The following is a 19181-nucleotide window of genomic DNA, read 5'->3' as shown; positions in this document are numbered from 1 at the left end:
TGAAACACTGTCTTACTAAAGGGATATCTAGCTATGGAATGCTGTAATCTGCCTGGCAGAAAAAAAGAAACTGGAAGAGTGCCAGACTGACTTGTGCATCAGACATGGGAAGAGTATGGATGCCATCAAGCTCTGTGGAAAGCTTGTCTCCAGTTGTAAAACATTTGTACAGCTGCAGGACAGACACACATATGGATTATCACTTAAAAAATGAAAAAACGTGTTTTCCATCATAGATGGAGTTTTATTATACTTATTATTAGTTTCTTGAAAGTATTTATCATTTCTGGTCATTTTACAACTAGACTGTGTGCTAACATATACTATTTAGTGCACTGCTTCCTATTTACTATCACAGGCTGAATTCCAATGCAATTTCATTCATTTCAATCAGTGTGCTGTAAAAATTCTGAGACTGATTGTATGCGTGATCATGTAAGTGATATAACCAGAGAGCAATTCCTTACAAGCAGTACACAACCAACCAGATGACCTATAGAGTTCATCCAATCTTTGTGGGTTTGTTTTTTTTTTTTTTTTTTAATTCAGAAATTGAAGTTACTGGGTCAGTTTGATCCTAAAAATGTATATCTAGGTTGAGTGCAGTACTCAAATGTTGGCTGTTGTAAGCTCCTGCTTTGCTAGAGATCAGCCCAGTGGGTGGTGCTTGATAGGGAAAAATGAGTTGGAAGTTACTGATGCTGCCTGTTGTACAGAATTTCCTGAAATAAGAGACTTAGGCTCTCTGGACGTTGATTGACTTTCCACAAGTAAGTAATGATAGGTGTATCTATTTCTAATTTCCTAGACACAAATTTATTGTTGGACTGACTGCTGCTAGGGGCAGGTAAACAGCAGTGGTAGAAACAAGGTGAGAAAGAGATGGGAGGTTGTTCTGAAGGAGGTATTCAGTGACGGTCACTACAGAGGGGCAGAGAGGACCATGCCCACTCTGTGCTGCTTGCTTTCTTACTGCACACAGGGCCTGTTCTGTGTGATGGGCAAACACAAGTGCTGGTCCCAGGCCTGGCTGCCTCAAAAGGGGTTCTTTGAGCATGTGAGTGCAGCTGTCCGCAGCAAAATCCTCCACATCTTGAATATGGTTATAATGGCTGTCCTAAAAATGATACATAACAAAAGGCAGCCTTTGCACGGAGAGCTACAGATGACACAACTGTGCTTGGCCAAAATGTAAGGTTGTTATAATTATCCAAAAGCAGAAATATGACCCAGAGACTCCGTGAGAGCAAACTGAAGCGAATTTTCTAAGTTCGAGCTTGGACGTTGACCAAAGAAATAATAAATACCGATTACTCGTAGTTTGGAGCCCTGGTTTTGCAGCCCTGACCCCCGCCCTGCTTCCCCCTCCTTTCTCCTTTTGCTGCCGTTTAAATACCCCTGCGCTGAGGTACTTATATGCACACTGAGGCGCTCCGGTGCCGCCAGCGCGAGGCCCGCCCGCAGCCGTGGGCCGCGCCGCCCCGTTCCGTCCCCTGAGGCGCAGCACCGTCGCCTCCCGCCCCGCGCCGCCCGGCGGCTCCGCCAGGCCCCGCGCCGCGCTCCGCCATGGAGGGGCGGGGACGGGGGGAGCGGCGGCGCAGGCCCCGCCCGGCGGCAGCAGCAGCAGCAGCGGCGGCGGCAGCGGCGGGGCTGGGCGGTGCCTGGCGCCCTCACGTCCCTTCCCTCTCCCTCCCCCCCCGTCGGCGCAGCGCTGTGGTGAAGCCGCATTGTTTGTGCCGAGGGGGGAGGGGAACTGCCGAGCCCGGGGAGCCGAGCGCCGAGCCCGCAGCCGGACCGCGACCTGCGCCGCGCCTCACGAATGCGCTGTGCCCGGCGGCGGCAGCAGCCCCGTACCCAGCGCCGGGTACCCGCCGCCGCGGGCAGCGCGGCCCCTTCAGTGCCCGCTCGCCCGCCCGCGGCCGGCGGGCGCGGGAGCAGGCGGCAGCAGCGCCGGCGGGACCGCCGCCATTAGACCGGCCGCAGCGTCGGGCGCAGAGGCGGAGCGGGAGGTCTGTCAGCCGCGCTCCGCGGCTCCCACAACGTGAGTGAAGCCGGGCGGGCGGCGTGGCGGCCAAGCCGGCCGGTCGGTCCTGAGGCGGGGGGAAGGGGAGGAAGGGCGGCGGGGCCGGCCCCGGCGTAGGGGAACGGCGCGGAGGGCGAGCGGTCGTGGGCGAGGCGGCGCGGGGGGAAGCGGAGCGCGGCGCTCTGGGGGAGGCGCCGCTGGAGCTGTTTTGTCAGCCGCCATATTGTGGGCCGAGTATTTTCGCGGAGGGGGGGGAGGCGACTGTTGGGAAGGGCTGAGATGATGGGCCCGGGCAGGAACCATCCTCCCGGGGGCCGGGAGGGGGGAACGCCGGGGCTGGGCAGGAACCATCGGGCGCGGAGGGGTGTGTGCACGCCGTGGGCTCCCTGGGCGTGGGCAGGAAGTGCTCGCGCAGGAGCCGGCGGGGGCGGGGCGGCAGGGCCGGGATGGCAGGCGGGATGCGGGAGGCACGGTGCGGGAGGCACGCCGCCCGCGCCGCTTTCCCCGGGCCGAGCCGCCGCACCGCGGTCGCCGATTCTTTGTGTTCCCCCGAGGGCAGCGCTCCTGCCCCGCCGCACGGCCGTGGGTGGTGTCTTCCCCGTATACTGTAAGCAGTGTTTGCTTATCCGGCCTCATTGTCTGGAACTAAAGAGCATTCCTGTGTCTTTCTCTTTTTAATGGTCTGCATGAAAGTGTCCATTGAGAATGGCATTCCCTTTTCCTTTGAACGGGGGTTGCGGGGACCCGAGGCAATTGGTTTGAAGAGGAGGAAGGTAACTGGGACAGAAATTGTGAAAGGAATTTGTGATCAGAAGCGTGCATTGTTGTACTTTTCCTGTTGATTTTAGCTCTCCTGCACCTTAATAAAAAAGTATTTTGGCCTCCTACCACGCATTCCGCGCAAACAGCTGTCTGCGTGCACCCTTGTTGGTGAGGTGTCTGTCAGTAGTGCCTCTCTGCCCAAGCAGCTGATGGAACGCTGAGAGGAGAGCTGCAAACTTTCCTGTGTGATCTCTGTTGCTCTGAGAGGCGGAAAAGTGCTATCAAGAATTGCCTCCTTTTGCTGAAGGTGTGATATCATCAATATCGAGTGGAGCTGGTGCCGTAGTTAAGTTCAAACTTCTGTGCATGGTCTTGGTTCCTGCGGGCCTGCAGAATGTTGGAGAGGGAGAGGGAAGAAAGGTGTCTGGTAATTAACAAGGAAAAGCAAAACAATTGCTGGTCATGAATTCCATATGCAGAAATGCAGTCTTCTTCCAGAATATTCATAGGACACTTGCAGGTACTCTTTTCTTCAGGGGAGGATGAAAGATAAAAAGCTGCCACTTCTTTGGCTCCTGGGACATTGAAGTTATTCATGCTTACCTTTTAACGAAATCAAGCCAGATTAGTACCAATTCCAGTTCTGCATTTGCCGTGTTACAGTTTGTATGGTATCCATTTTCCCAGAAAACTGTCATTAGCTTTGTGATTTAGCTTTATTTATAGATGAGTATTACAAGGAAGATGCTTAGATGATGGCTCAATCATTTTTTTAGCATTCTGATTCATACAGTTTGACATTTATGACAGTAGTCCTAAGCAAGAATGTGCTTTAAAATATTTTCTTCCTGTTCTTGTTGCCTTTTTGCAGTCATGCTTAAGAATTTCAGGAAGAGAGAATGAGAGCTTGGAAATCTAGCTTTCTCCCTTCCCCTCCTCACCCCCCACCCCCCATAATTCTGGGCTAGGTCTGATCATTAAATGTGGGCGAATAAGCAGTTTTTCACTTCTGAAGGCTACCTTCCATCTTTTGCCCAGTAATTAATTCAAAACTGCCCTCATGGACATCTTGGCTGGTTTTGTGTGTGTTCATAGTTGTAGGGAGAGATACTCTAAAAGAAAACACAGACCTTTGCATTTGGACAAAAGTGAAGTTAAACATGAGGTAAACATAATTTAAATGATCTGTTTTTTTGTTTGTTTGTTTTTGTTGGTGGCTAAATGCAAGACAAGTACCAAAATATACCATAAAATACAACCACACCGCCATGAGTGGGTTTCTGTACATTTACACATCAGTGTGTTTGAGCTGAAAAAATCTTCATTGATGCTAATAAACAAATGAGGGTCACTGTGTTGTCTTTCACCTCTGAGATACAACATCTGTTGTGAAACTGTGTAAACTAACTTCTAATTTCATATAAATTAGCATTGCTTATAGTTTTTGGGCCTTTTATAATAGTATTAATGGATTAAACTTTTTCTGCAGTTAAAAAAAGCAGTCTAACTTAATCCTATGTTTTTGAACAGAATTAAACTATTAAGTGTTTCTTCCACGCTTGTTTGAAGAGGTGGTGGAATCTTTTTTTATTCATCTCTTGTTTATAAAGACTATTTCAGAAAAATGTGATGATTAAACGCTGGCTTTTGAGCTTGTGCTGTAAAAACAGGTAATAAGAATTAAGGAATTCCCATGTAAAAGTCAGATGTATGAGTAAGATACTTAACTCTCACATGAATAACAAGGATAGCGCAGATTCATTTTTTAAAATTTCTTCTTGGGAAAAGAAGATCAGTTTGTGAGAGCAGATAGATAAGACTCTCTAAAGGGCTACTTTTAATGCTAGCTGCCTACATTATCTCGCCCTCCATTAAAAGACGTCCCTTCAGGACTTTGAGAGTGGAATTCTTGAAAGTGGCATCACAGACTGACCAAAAGCGTGAGTCAGTGTTTTGTGTATTAACCATTCTGGTCTTTGCTGTTTTCTTCATGAAGTGGTTATACTGCTCTCTGACAATAATCATGCTTTGAGCTCTTGCTCTTCTGACAATGCTTGCTAATGTGAGTAGAATTAATTTAACTAACAAGTGACGCTGACACGAAGTGCAGAATTTCTTATTGATGAGAATTAAAATGGTGAGGCTGTAATAATAGTTTAAGCAGTTCATTAAAGATCGTTTGTTTTATTAGTGATTTATCAGGGAGAGAAAAGAAGGATAGAAGAGCTTGTAGGCTTGACATTAACAGTTCTGTAATGTTTTTCAAACTTGATAGCGAAAGAAATGTCTTAAAGCTCTCATTTAGGATTTTTGTAATCAAATTGCATTCCTATCCTAGTTATGGTGTTTCATGGGAAGGAAAAAAGCTGTTTGTTTTTTTTTTTTATATGGTGTATGTAATACAGGCTGACCTTATTGCAATAGGTGTCTTGAAACTTGAAAGTTATGTCAGTTTCATTTTTTAAAGAGCTTGGATTTGGATTTAAAGACTGGAAGGTATTTACCTACTCTTTTTGCCATGAGGAAAACTCTTGGAGAATGGGTTGACGGAGGAGGGTGTGTATGTACATGTACACACAGCTGCACATTTTGTCTGTTTTCAGTATAAGTCAAATCTACTTCACAAGATGAGTATTTCCTAACTGCAATCCATACTTCACCATGTTTACGTTATGAGTTGAATTCTGTTCTTTTCATTCTGTGCATCTCACTATATTTGAAAGTTTTGGCACTGAATGGGATTCAACCTACTAACGCAGGAGTTAGATAATACAATAAAATGTACACTGATAATAACTTTTGGGACATGGAGATGGTGTAATTCTTAAATACAAGAATTGTTTCTGTGGATATGTAGTAAGGTAAAGAGTAATAGACTTAAAATAATTTTATTTTAAAAAGCTTGTCTACTTTGGAAGTATGCATGTTTTTCTAGCTCTAAGTATGGGTGTAATAAAGGAGTTGTTAATATGATTTTCAAACTGCATGGGGTACAGTTGCAGAGAAAACTTAGAGGGGAGATCTGGAGGACAGAAATCTCAAGCTGTTGAAAAAAACTGCACATGCTCTTAGCAAATGGAAATACTGTATTAGAGATTTTCTTACAATGTAACAGGTATAATTTTTGTCTGAGCATTTCTTATTTTCTTATGCAGAGTTGTTACAGTTAGCTCTTCTGCAGCGTTTTTATATTATGGATTGCGTATAGCTGTGCTTTCTTAGATAAGCTAGGGGATTTTCTGTTTTGTTTTCCAAAAGGTTGGATAGGTAGTTTGGGGGCCTTAGAACTGAAGTTGCTTCTTACTAAAAAAAAAACCTAATCTTCTTACATAAATTTTCAGAGTTCATAATTTTAACTGTTGCTCTCATTTTAGGTAAACATTACCAAATGAGGAGAAAAGGAAGATGTCATCGAGTATCGGCAACAAGGCATTCCTCTTCCCCGTGCAGTATTAAGCACTCCCCCACACGAGAAACCTTGACGTATGCTCAAGCTCAAAGAATGGTTGAAATAGAAATTGAAGGTCGCCTGCATAGGATCAGTATCTTTGATCCTTTAGAGATTATATTAGAAGATGATCTTACAGCCCAGGAAATGAGTGAATGCAACAGCAATAAAGAAAATAGTGAAAGACCACCAGTTTGTCTAAGAAGCAAACGGCATAAAAATAACAAAGTGAAAAAGAAAAATGAAGCTCTTCCAAGCTCCCATGGCATACCTGCTACAACAGCTCCTCTTCCAGAACCAAAAGTGCGGATTGTTGAATACAGTCCTCCTTCAGCTCCTCGGAGACCTCCGGTTTATTATAAATTCATTGAGAAGTCAGCAGAAGAACTTGATAATGAAGTTGAGTATGACATGGATGAGGAAGATTATGCGTGGTTAGAAATAATAAATGAAAAGCGGAAAAGTGATGGAGTGTCAGTTGTTTCCCAAAACATGTTTGAATTCCTTATGGATAGGTTTGAGAAAGAGTCTTATTGTGAGAACCAAAAACAGGGTGATCATCAGTCTTTAATTGATGAAGATGCGGTATGTTGTATATGCATGGATGGTGAATGTCAGAACAGCAATGTAATCCTGTTTTGTGATATGTGTAATTTAGCAGTACATCAGGAATGCTATGGGGTGCCATATATACCCGAGGGCCAGTGGCTCTGCAGACACTGTCTGCAGTCCCGTTCTCGGCCTGTAGACTGTGTGCTGTGCCCAAACAAGGGAGGTGCCTTTAAAAAGACTGATGATGATCGTTGGGGACATGTTGTGTGTGCTTTGTGGATTCCAGAGGTTGGATTTGCCAATACAGTTTTTATTGAGCCAATTGACGGTGTCAGGAACATTCCCCCAGCCAGATGGAAGTTAACATGCTACCTCTGTAAACAGAAAGGTGTTGGTGCCTGCATCCAGTGCCACAAAGCAAACTGCTATACTGCATTCCATGTGACGTGTGCCCAAAAGGCTGGTCTATATATGAAAATGGAACCTGTGAAAGAACTGACCGGCAGCGGGACAACATTCTCTGTAAAAAAGACTGCCTATTGTGATGTACATACTCCACCAGGTTGCATACGGAGACCTCTAAATATTTACGGAGAAGCTGAAATCAAAAACGGTGTTTGTAGAAAGGAGGGATCAGTCAGAACTGCTAGGTCTACATCAAAAGTCAGAAAAAAGACAAAAAAAGCCAAGAAAACAGTTGTTGAACCCTGTACAGTTATGCCAACAGTATCTGCTCCTTATATTCCCCCCCAGAGGTAAGCAAACCATCCAAATGAGAGAAACCTTTACTTATCTGTTTAATTTTAAGCCGATGCTTTTAGATGGAGGCTTAAAAGTTTTTGTCTGTTTCTTCTGTCTTAAAGATCACCCTCAGAAGATTAATGTAAATGATCTGTGTTACACTGTAATGATAGTACTTTAAAAATGCAGTAACTTCTTCAGAAGAGTTAGTAAGAGGTCTGTCTTGTTTTCAGAACCCCCCCCCCCTTTTTTTTTGTCAGACCAAATCATGTTGTGTGCTCTGTTGTTGTCTGCTGTACTTTTGAGAATTAACCACAAAATTCAAAATAGCGTATGTTCTTGACCTTTATTTTAAAAAGCCAAGCTCAAAGTTAACTGTGATTATAAGCTGGTAATCCAAACTTGTTTTCCTAACTTTAAGAGTTTCAAAATGAGAATTAGATTTGCATGTATAGGATTTTAATACTGTTTTTATCTCACCTAACGTAAATATAAGCATGTTCTGTGTGATCTATGCAAGTACAAAAAGTCTTCGAAGAAATGTTTTCCTTGTGATACAAAATAATTTCTCAGGAGGTTTTTCCTACATATCTTCATTTACCTTTTGCAAATGCAGTAGCATTTATGAAGATTTGGGTGAATTTGGTACCCCTCATACTTTTTCTTTGGCTAATGCAATCTTAGGTACATAACCCGACGTGAACGTGCTCTCTCTTCAATTATGCTAGCAAATCTGTAGTCCTGTAACTTTAGTACAATATCTCTGGTTGAACAAAAACTAATGTGCATGCACCACGTGTTTGATTATGAGTTTTTCCTTTGTAAGAAGTTCTACTGATTCTTTTATTAGTGTATCTATTGCAGTTTTCACAGAAGCTGTTATTTAAGTGCAAAATGTAAACATCAGAGCTGAAGATGCCCTTTATGTGTAACATGCCATATTTTTATATTTTAGCAGTGATGATCGGGGGGCTGGCAGATGGCTCTAGATCTGGTGAGGCTGGTGAAGCGATGTTTGAATGAAAAAGCAGGGATGTTTTAAATTCTGTTTTCATATGTAATTAACAGAATTGGAACAGAATGTTGATTTTTGAATGCTTTTTATTTCAGGAGTTAAAGATCTTTGGAACAAATTTTGACTAAATTAGCTACATTGTAGTTCAGAAGAGCAGTGTCATCTCACTTCAGATTTCTTTCACTTAAACTGAGTTAGAATGCATTTCAGCAGTGGAAATACTTGATTATGGGATTTGAGCAATGGAATAAAGCTCTGGGTTAGAAAAACATGGTTTTAGCTCTGCTGAGCATTTCAGACATAATATACTGTGCTGAGAAGCGTTAAATTGGACTATTGGGACTAAAACCAAGTTTGTCTTTATTATTTGTTTTGTTTCCAGCATGTAGGACAGCAGTATGTTTGTTTAGCCCTTGAATTAAATTGTTACTGAATTTAATAATAGTACTTTAAAAAGTTTCTCGGTAGTGGCACCAGTTCCATGTGCAGGTTAATCATGTACAAGGCTCTTAAGATACTATAAATAAACCATGCTTTTTGAAAGCTGGCTACCAAGTGTCAGGTAGTGAACATTTAAAAACTAGTTAAATTAATCTAAACGGTGTTTTGAGATGGCAGTCCTTTCCTGTAATAAAAACTACTAATATATGTAGGTACTTACTGACTAATTTTGTCAGCCTTTAGCTCCAGTGTGATGTTTACAAACATCATTAGATGATTGCACTGTTCTGCATCATGACTTGGTAAAATTGAACTATTTTTGTTAAGTGATGAGCCAGTGAAGGGCTTAAGTTGACAGTTAGCAACAAATATTATTACTTGAACTAATCCTGTTGTCCGTGGGAGAAAGTATATAAAAAGAATTTGCCTTTAACTGAAGACCATTCTAATGGATTTTTATTTTTTTGTCTTGCCAATAGACTAAGAAAGAACATGGACTAAATGAGAGTTGAGAATTGGAATGTATGTTCTTAGTTGTAGCTTTGGCAATTCTTCCCATAGATAACTTTTGTTAAAGTCAGACCCTGACACTGAAAGGATGCTGTCATCAGAATTTTTAAATGGTGTTTTTAGTTGCCAGGAACAGATATATAAAGATTGTTGATTTCTAAATTTCTTTCTGCAGTGAGATGCTCTGTATGTTCAGATTTGTATTACTACATACATGGATATTTTAATTTATTAATACATTATAGTGAGACTTTATATCAGAAATGTAAAACAGAAAAACACCCATAGTTTAAAACTGTTTTAAAGTTTGTTATAAATTTATTGTCTTCACTCAAGGAGACTCTTTCTTAAATATTCTTTATGATATGCATACACTTGTTCCTGGAAAGCTAATACTGAATTAAAAACAAAATAGAAATGGGCACATGAAAAGGTAAAGCTTATTTTCCTTTCTCAACTCTCAGTTGTCCAATTTTTTGTTCTTTTCTTGTTGTTTAGAAAAGCTGTGTTTTTTTGATGTGGAGTTAATTACACGCCTATATACTAATAACGAATTATGTGGAACATTTTGCATTAAATTATACCTTTAATCTATTTTTAAATATGTGGAATTTTTTTTTTCCTTGGAGTTGGAATATTATTTGCCTTTCCAGAACTCTTGAAGAGCAATTAAGCCATTTGCATTCAGAGAAGAAACACATGTGCTCTGGCTTTAAATGGTGCTTTTTTTTTTTTTCCTAAAAAAAATTGAAATGAACCTTGTTCTTTACATCTGTGAAGACTGAGGAACGCCTGGGGAGGTGTTTGGTTTGGTTTACTTTCTTCGTCATTAACACCTAGGCTACCTGTGTCTGTGGCTGGTTCTTTAGAGATAGTAGCTGCAGTAGTACACAAATGCTAATATTAGAGTGAAGTGGAAACTACTCCGTGGATGTAGCAGCTGAACACATCTGCTTGGAGAAACCCCTCTTGCCATTTATATTTAGTTGAAGGTAGTAGGAATATCTTTTGTTTCCTTATCTGGATAGCGAGTGTATGTCAAAATGCGAACATTTCACTAATGCCATTTTAATAATTCTGTTCTCTGAAATGCCTGTGTTATTTTTAAGATATGTTAAAAATGTTGTAAAACAATATCATCATTTCTACACAACTTTTTGTAACTCATGAATTTTTGTATCTACCCTTCTGTTCCTTAGATACTGCTTTGAGTGGCTTTGAGACCTGTATTCTTTCCAGTTACCATTGTTTCTTAGCAAACGTCGTACTTGAAACTATTCACTGTCAAATTACGTAGGTAGTATCATGCCTTGGTTATTTGTAATCTAATTATATGGCCTTTCAGACTGTCATCTGTGAACTCCTAAGCATAGCATAAGAAGGTCTTAAATTGCAGTAAGAGGAGATGAATGCTTGCTTCCGCTCTTTTTTATTTCTGGGCATCCATTTATCATCTCATACCTCAGTTTTTCAGGATGTCTCTACTTAAGTGTCCACTTCCAAAGATGCAGTATGTCATGTTAGAGCGTTGAGGTGAATTCACTGCTTACTTCTTTGTAAGTTGCTTAGCACTTGGAGTAGACCACTGGGAAATTTCCCAGATGATTGTGATTTGCATCTGGCCTTCTTGGCTATGTAAGTGTTCTCTTTCTTTAGTCAGAAGTTGCATTCAATTCTTTAAGTATGGAGTGTTGAATTGTGTTGATTATGTTGTACAGACAGTAATTGACACATTAACACAGTAGTCAGAGTGCAGGCCTCCTGCGGCCACCAGCTGATCTGTCTGGAAGCAGTGGCAGATCGGTTTTGCACTGCAGAGTTGCAAGGCTCATTCTTCACTGATGATATGTGACGTCTGAATTTTACCTAGTTAGATAAATGGGTCTTTTTTCCAATTAAGTATGAAAACTGTTTTCTTTACATTTCAGGTCTAAAACTTCCAAGATAGGAAATTCTGACTTTTATAGTTGTCTTGACAATCTAAGCCTTGCTTCTTATTTGTGTGAGTTGCCCTGCACTGACTCTGTACTCCATTTCTTGTGAATTGTTCCCTGTGTTGCTGGCTATCATTGTCCTTTATAATAGCTACCTTACCCTGTGAATAAGTGGTAATGTTTGCTGTGGAAAACTATATTGTTTCTCTTATTCTTGAGTGCTTGATTCTGTAGTACAAACAACATCGTTTTGGTGGAATCTGATGATCTTGTGTTGTTAAAGAGGCATCTAAGGTGTGATTGTTTTATGAAAAACAAAGCCAGTATTAGTATTTGTGTTCTTTAAAAATGTTTTATAACTAGAATTTTGTGGGCATATACTTGAGGAAAAAGTGAATAAAATACTTAATCTTCAGTGTTTTGGAAATACACACAGAGACTCTGTGTAATCCACACTATTAAAATTACATTTATGCAGGTATTCTGTTAAGTGGAAGCAGCTATTTTGAAGTATATACGTGCTTTCATTTTTAGTTTCTGTTTCCACAGGGTATATCTACAGTGCCTGAAATTAAGAAAGCATTTGAAATGCAGTGCTTGTGCAGGGAGCAGAAAGTAAGCAAAAGAATCACTGCTTCAAGTAGTAAATAGGGACAAGGCATTAGACTTGCTTTTTGTGTGTGTCAGCTGTGCTACATTATACTGTTAAAAAATCTGTGGAAGTAGGTGAATACCAAGCAGATAACTGAGAGGAAAGATCATTTAAATGCTTTTTTTCAGCTCTCTTGAAAAGTTAGCATTTATACGTTTCATATTGCCTGAATTTTCTGTTTGTCTGCTGTGAAAAGAAAGCATGTTGTTCCTGATAGTAAAACCAGATTTCTGTTGCTGTATATCTCAATGCAGAAATAGTGTTGGTTTTTTTTTTGTATTATTTCGTAATTCATCCATTCTTAACAAATAATTTAATATAGTCATGATATGCTAGGCACAGGAATCTTCATGGCCTCTAAAATGAAGTACGGACCAGAAAAATAACTGAAGAGAGAGTGGTGAAACACAGTGTAACCTGAAGGGAATATTTGCGAAAGAGTTTGAAACACTGTTGGTTTGTATTCATGGATGTTGCTTCTTAATCATATATGTGATGTGAGAGTTTCTGGGTTTCAGTGCATTGGTTTTCTCTACCTTCTAAAAGTTTCTAAGCATTTTGAAATACTACTTAAAGTTCAACATTAGAAAAAGCATTGAGTAATACTTTGAGAATCAGCGTTGCAACAAATTGAAGCCATATAAAAATACATATTAATATAAAAATACATGTAAATCCAGATGTCTTTTAGCCATTTATACTTGAATGTACGTCTGTGTATATTTTCACACAATGATGCAGAAATACTTCCTTTAATTGTAGGAGAACACGATGTAGCCTTGTGGTTGTACCTAATAATTAGATGGTGGAACCACCTAGGTGTAAAGCAGAAAGGGTATACCAGCAATCATCCTTACTGATGTTTTTTGTAGGATGGATCAACTCCAGAACATTTTCTGATGCAGGCAGAAATCGTCTGTTGAAGTCAGCCTATCTCTTTCCTTCACTAAAAGCATAATTTTAACTCAAACCAGAAAAGGAGCTACTAGAGTGATCACTAGCTTTGCCTCAGTGGTATTTAAAACCAACAATAATGATAATAAAAGGTACAGTAGCTTTAGAGCTTTGTTTTCAAGCCAGTTAGTTTTGACTTTGGTTGCTTTGTTAGATAACAGTACAGGTGTATAAGTAAATATGACTTTTTAATAGGTTGTAAAAGTAGGTTTTCATTTAAAAAAAAAAAAGCAACTTGTGTATCTGACAATAAAAGCTAGATGTGACTGATTTCTGAGGGGCAACCCCCCCCTCATCCTTAGGGTGGAAATGATGCCTCATATTTATACACTTTCTTTTTGCAAAGGGGATAGAGGAACAAACTATAGCTATAACTTCCTTTTTTTTTTTTTTTTTTTTTTGTCTTTATTTCACGTATACGGAACAATGTAAGATTAAAATAGAAATTAAAATATATTAGATATTTTGTTCAGGTGCATGGTTAGTATCCTGTGCATCCTCTGAGTGTGTGATTTACAGTTACAAAGTTCAGAATTCATTACCTGAATTTAACAGTAGTAAAACACCAAAGCTATTCTAAGAGTTCTTTTTCCTTCAATTCTGTGTTTTACCACTTGTGTGAACTTTTTTTTTGTGGCAGTTAGAGGGGTGATGCATCTTTTAAGTACTGTGCAAAAATAAAAATTTCAGTATGAACTGTGTGAAGAATGGTTTCCTGTATTTTTATTTGATAGTCCAAGTTACAGAATGCACAAGAATTAGTAAATTAAGTGTTCTCTTATTATGGAGAAAAGGCAGTTTTTACTTAATTCTTTGTTATTTGCTTAGTATTTTGTTGTGAATTTAGCTTTTGAAATAATATATCAAAATCATAGGTAGTATGGTTGTGACAGATACAAAAAAAAATACAGAAAAATACTTTCAATACTTGAAAAGTTATGAGTATATAAGTTATTTGTATAGAAATGGTGAAAGTATATGTATGTGATTTTTCTGAGAGGACTAAGGAAGTTTTCCAATGTGGCAGCATTTTGTTTCTGCTCTTATTGTTGGGTTTTGTTTCAGTTAGTTTATTTTGTTGATTTTGTTATCCAAAAGTTTGGAAGGTCACAAAGTTAATTGTTATGGTAGGAACTAAGTAGCTGGTTGTAACTAATCAAGAATTGACCAGAGTTAATGAGGCAATTTCTTAACCCTTAACTTCAACTTTCTACTTTCCTGTCCAAAGAAACTTGTCTGAGTGGCTTGTTCAAGTAGAGATACAGATGCTCAGCTTCATAATCTTTTAAAGCATGAAAAAGTGTTTCCTGTATGTTCAGTCGAAATCTAATTAAGTACTGATAAATTTTAAAAAACAAATAGGAACCTGAAGATACTTTGAGACTTCAGAAAGTGTACCACTCAATAAAATCTATGTTATTAGATTCTCAGAGAATCTGAAAAAGAGATTGTACAAGAGAAGCCTACAAGACGAATTTATTAGGTAGAATTTTATAGCAGAGAAAACTTTCACGCATCTCTAGAAGCTGAAGATCTCATGTACAGAGCTAGGAGGAGTAGTTGGCAAGTCCCCAGAATTCATTCCAACTCCCAAAATAGAAACTTCTGTAGCTTTTTTTACTTTGTTTTTCTGTTAATTCTCTTCCAGTTAGTGTCAGTGGAATCACTGTTACCATCTGTAGTTAATTTATCTTCCCCCCCCCCCCCCCCCCCCACTTCCTGTGCATCTCACTGTGTTATGTGGAACTTCACAGAGCAAGATTTAAAAGTTCAACTGTTCTTGATACTCAGTCTCTTCAGTAATGATTTATTAAATTTAGAGGTTTTGTTCTGGCAGCTTTTAAAAAAGTATCTGCAGTATTTATACTTGAAAATATGGGTATTTTATTAGCTCAGCAAATTGGAACTCCATTTGATTGTTCATGGATATTACCCAAAGTTGAGACAAATTGGTATTTTAGTGATCCTAAGTACAATTTCATGCTGGTCTTTTGCATGTAGCTTTAATACACCCATGATTGGTAAAGAAAGATACAAAATTACAGGTTGATGAAACTGGAAGCTCCTGGGCCCTATAGTAAAATACTTCAGAAGTCTTCAGATATTCGAATACTTAAAACTCTGTCATGGAGGCTCGAAAGCAAGTGTGGTCTGCGGAGCTGTTAGAGGTGATTAATAGAAAAGTGGCAGTTTTCCTGTGTGAAACTGCTGCATAGTTAGTCACCAAAGACGCTGTTTTCACTCTTTCTTTTAATTGCCACAGTGACATGTAGCTGAAACTGGGAGAGGAAGGCAGTTGTGAGTAGGAAGGAGGAAGCTGTGACTTTGCTAGTATGACAGCAGCAAATTTCTTGGGTTGGGGAAAAATATATTAGGTACTTAGCTAAAAAATGAAGAAACGCAGGAGTAAGTGTTACTGTTCACAACCTATTCCTCTTTGAGGGATGGCAGGATAGATGTCAAACCTCTGCATCTGAGGAGAGGGTTAGTGTAGAGCAACTGATTAAAAAGAAAGATCTCACCGAAGACGTTGTGTATAAACTTTCAATTTAATTTACATTATTTGAGTCTTACACTTTCAAAATGAAACAGTTTTCTCTTCTGATCCTTTTGTTGTTTTTGTAAATGTGTTTTTAATGCCATAATTTACCCTCAGCTAGACTACAGTTTCAGGCTTTCAAAAACTGGTGTTGGAAAGCTTCCATTGAAAAAGTACCTCTCTTTTTAAAGATAAGCAGGGGATTGTAGGCTATCTCTGTGTTTGTACTGCATGTCGCAGCGCTTTACAGTCAGATAGATACAAGTGGGACTGGGGGAGGGTACTGTATCAGCTTGTCTGTGGCACCAATACAATAGTTTTGAAAAATGTTCTTGTATCTGTAGTTTTGGAATGTAAGGAGTACAGAGAGTATGCCTCGTGGTGTCATCCAGAAGGCTGCAGTGGTCAGACGAAGCTGCTGGAGAAAATGGCTGGCCTGGGGTTTCAGTTCGTGCATTGATACTGTCAGTTTTATCAACTTGAAACTGAGTACCTCTGTTCTAAGACCAGTTACCTAGCAAGACATATCAAATATCGTGGAAGCACCACTTGTTCTGCTCTGAATCTAGCAATTGTGTTAATAGTTTAAATATTTCGAAAGGAAAATGTTTAGTATTTAACGTGGTCTGCTTCACAAGGGTTCTTAGGCATTTCATGTTAGCAGATTGCCTTTTATCTAAGAAACCTGGACAGCAAGGACAGTTCTGATCTCTTCTGCACCCTTTCTGTGATCACTGTAGTTGTGGCTTTTTTTTTCTGAGATATGTAAGGTCAGTTATGATTGAAGAGGTGATACTTCTGGTGTTATCTTCCAAATGTGTATTCCTACATTCCCATCATTGTGAGATCTCTGAAGTAGTTATCTTAGTTTCTTTGGCATTCTCAACAGGGATGTATACAAGAGAGGGAAAGAAAAAAAAGGAAAAAACTGTTCAGTGTAGTGAGTCTTGTCTATTATTTCTAAAGATAAAGCACTGTGGGATTTTGTGTAGTTCTGGGAGGTCACCTACCTTCCTCTGCAAGTCTCACTTCTTTCTGGGGGATTCGACAGTGCTACCACTTAGTCCTGTCTTGTGCAAGTCAGATCCTGGATTGCAAAACTACAAACTCCTCTAACAGATCTCTCTTATCTGCTCCAAATAAATAAGGTTTTTTTGTGTTTTGGTTGTGTTGGTTGGTTGGTTGTTTTCACTCTTCAATAATTTCTTTAACATCTCTTGAGGCAGTGGGGTGTGAGTGGTGTGTGCAGCAAGCTCCATCAAGACCTCAAAGGATTTAAAAAATTGTTTGAGAAGCTACTTTCAAACTTTCAGACTTCAATTCTAGCTCATGTAGCAGAAAGAAACTAGTTCAAGTTTGGTACATAACGTGTGCTTAATTTCATGTGAGCTTTCAAGTTTGTCACAGCTGAATGTATCTTGTGAGCACAAGGCAGACTCTTTCCTGATGGGGAAGCTATGTCAAGGATGGAAGCCTCAAAAAGCATTAATTGATCTGTCTATGCTAATTCTAGGGTTCTACAGCATAAGGTGTATCCAGTCTTACTTTCCCCAAAAGGTTGTATCATCTATCAAAATGTAAAGTGTTTCGGACAGTAAAAGTCTTCATGGGAACATCTGACTGAGCAAAAAGCTGATCAAAGAGCTATGCTATAATTAGTGGGGTTTTAGGGTCTCACAGCAGATGTAACGTCTTGTTGTATCATTAAGATAAACTGCTTTGTGGAGGCTCTTCATGTGACAAACATCTGACCTCTGTATTTTGAGAAATGAACAGGTGATTTGCAGTACATTGCTACTGCTGAAGGCTGGTGTCTAAATGAAATATGAGCAGCCAGTGTTTGGTTTTATTTGGAGCGTAGGAAGAGAACAGTAGATTGCTACAGCTTGCTAGGTAGTTTTTTCAGTGAACTACCTTCTATTTGTTTGTATTTTGAAAGTTGGATATCTTCTGCAAGCATCTCTCCTAAGCTTATTCTAACACTTCACTATCATGATTATCACAGACAAGAATGGTTCATTATGTGAATGAGCAAATGTACTTGAAGCTGTAATTAAACATGTTTCGTTAGTCTTGCCACATCTGATGGGCATCAAGCCAATGCACTTTGCTTCATATAGAGTTATGATTCTGAGATCTTTCCAGGTATATACTTGGCTGCATTGTTTTGACTCGTTTCAGTAGGTTTTGCTGTTTCCAAGTGAGTGACGCGACGCTAATTGTTTTTGTTGTTTTTTCTGTGATGGTCAATTGGCTGTTGTTTTTTGGATTTTGTATTTTTTTTTTATTACATTGTATTATTAACTGTTTCTGTTGTGTATGAAGTTCATTATGGTCACATCAAGGTCTGTTTTTTGTATGATAGACTCTCTTAAGTCAGCAAAAGACTTCAGCGGACTTTCTGAGCTTCCTTTTGGTTAAGTTAGAATTTGTCATGAACACTGAAGAAACAAAGGACACAATGGCACTGTATTTTGAAGACATGTGGTGGCACTGCCTGTACCCTGTGATGACTGTGATGACTGGAAGTTCTGTAGCTACATTTAGGGTAGCCTTGAGTAGACCTACTGCACTTTACCTTGTACATAGTGGAAAACAACTAGGGATAGATGGCCTTTGGGTAACTCAGGGTAGTCTTGCATGCATGTTTGTTTGAAAAATACCATGCAAGCTTCCAAAGTATTCTTAAAAATAATTTTTCTTTTAAAAATTATTTCTGAAAAATAATTTTCTTAAAAATAATTTTGTGAGTAGTCTTACTCACAACTTTACATTTTGTTTAGGTATTTGAATACATTTCTTCTGACACTTAGCTGAGATACTGCTTTATTCCCAATACTAAAAAGGAAAAAGATGAAAAATGCTCATATGTGCATGCTTAGAATTTTTATTTAAATGTCTCAAGGTAGTGTCCTACAAATCAGACACCTCTCTTGAACTTAATTTTGCTAGGTTTGGTATTACATTCAGCTGGGCAATCTTTGTTAACACTATGGTTATGCACTGTATAATTTTTCTACAGGAAATATACTAAAGGAAAAGTTAACAAATTTCTGTTCATGTTATCCCTTCTGTAACTGTTTTACATCCAGCTCAGGGGAAGTCCTTTTCTGTCTCTCACTCATCCTTGCCCCCAAAGGAATGAACAACCCTCCTAATGGTAGAGGTGGTTGGTACACTGGGACATCTCGTGTTAATTTTGCAAAGGCTTTAGTATCATACAAATACAAACTTCTACAGCCACCACGGGTTTTTTGTACTTTTTGAAGTTGTATTGACTTTGAAATAAACTACTAATTCTGTGTGAAGATATTGTCAAGTTTTATTTTTTATTTTCGAAAGAAAATTATTCAAAAATGCACATTAAAATTTATTCTCTGCCTTGAATTGGGATTGTTCTTGAGAAAATTGATGATCATGAAAAAACTTATGTCCTTCAACATCAGTTAGCATTAAAGTACCTTAACATATTTGATAGAAATACGATATCAAGCTGATATATTTGATTGTAGTCATCTGCTAAGAGATAATTGTACTGACAGTGATGTAATTGATTGAAATTAGTGTGGTGATCATTGCTATTGCTTCATGATTCATTTGTATATATATG

General features: G+C 39.2%; 1 protein-coding gene across 12 annotated transcripts in view; it reads left to right on the top strand.

Annotated features, from left to right (window-relative positions):
• BRD1 (bromodomain containing 1) overlaps nucleotides 1–19181 on the top strand; it is a 69046-nt gene that overhangs the window by 8608 nt on the left and 41257 nt on the right. For 5 of the 12 annotated variants that reach the window (XM_021384697.1, XM_021384701.1, XM_021384699.1 and 2 more), the window contains one exon: nucleotides 6160–7540. In XM_021384697.1, coding sequence (XP_021240372.1) covers nucleotides 6174–7540 — 1367 coding nt within the window. In that variant the 5' untranslated portion in view covers nucleotides 6160–6173. Of the gene's footprint in view, nucleotides 1–1885; nucleotides 2042–2334; nucleotides 2631–2693; nucleotides 2797–6159; nucleotides 7541–19181 lie in introns of those variants that run through there. The other 7 variants (XM_021384705.1, XM_021384695.1, XM_021384702.1 and 4 more) reach the window with 6 other exon arrangements.

Source organism: Numida meleagris, chromosome 1, assembly GCF_002078875.1.
Source record: "Numida meleagris isolate 19003 breed g44 Domestic line chromosome 1, NumMel1.0, whole genome shotgun sequence".
In the NCBI taxonomy this organism is placed as follows: Eukaryota; Metazoa; Chordata; class Aves; order Galliformes; family Numididae; genus Numida; species Numida meleagris.
Note: the sequence above shows the minus strand (reverse complement) of the source record. Positions and strands in the feature narration are given on the sequence as shown.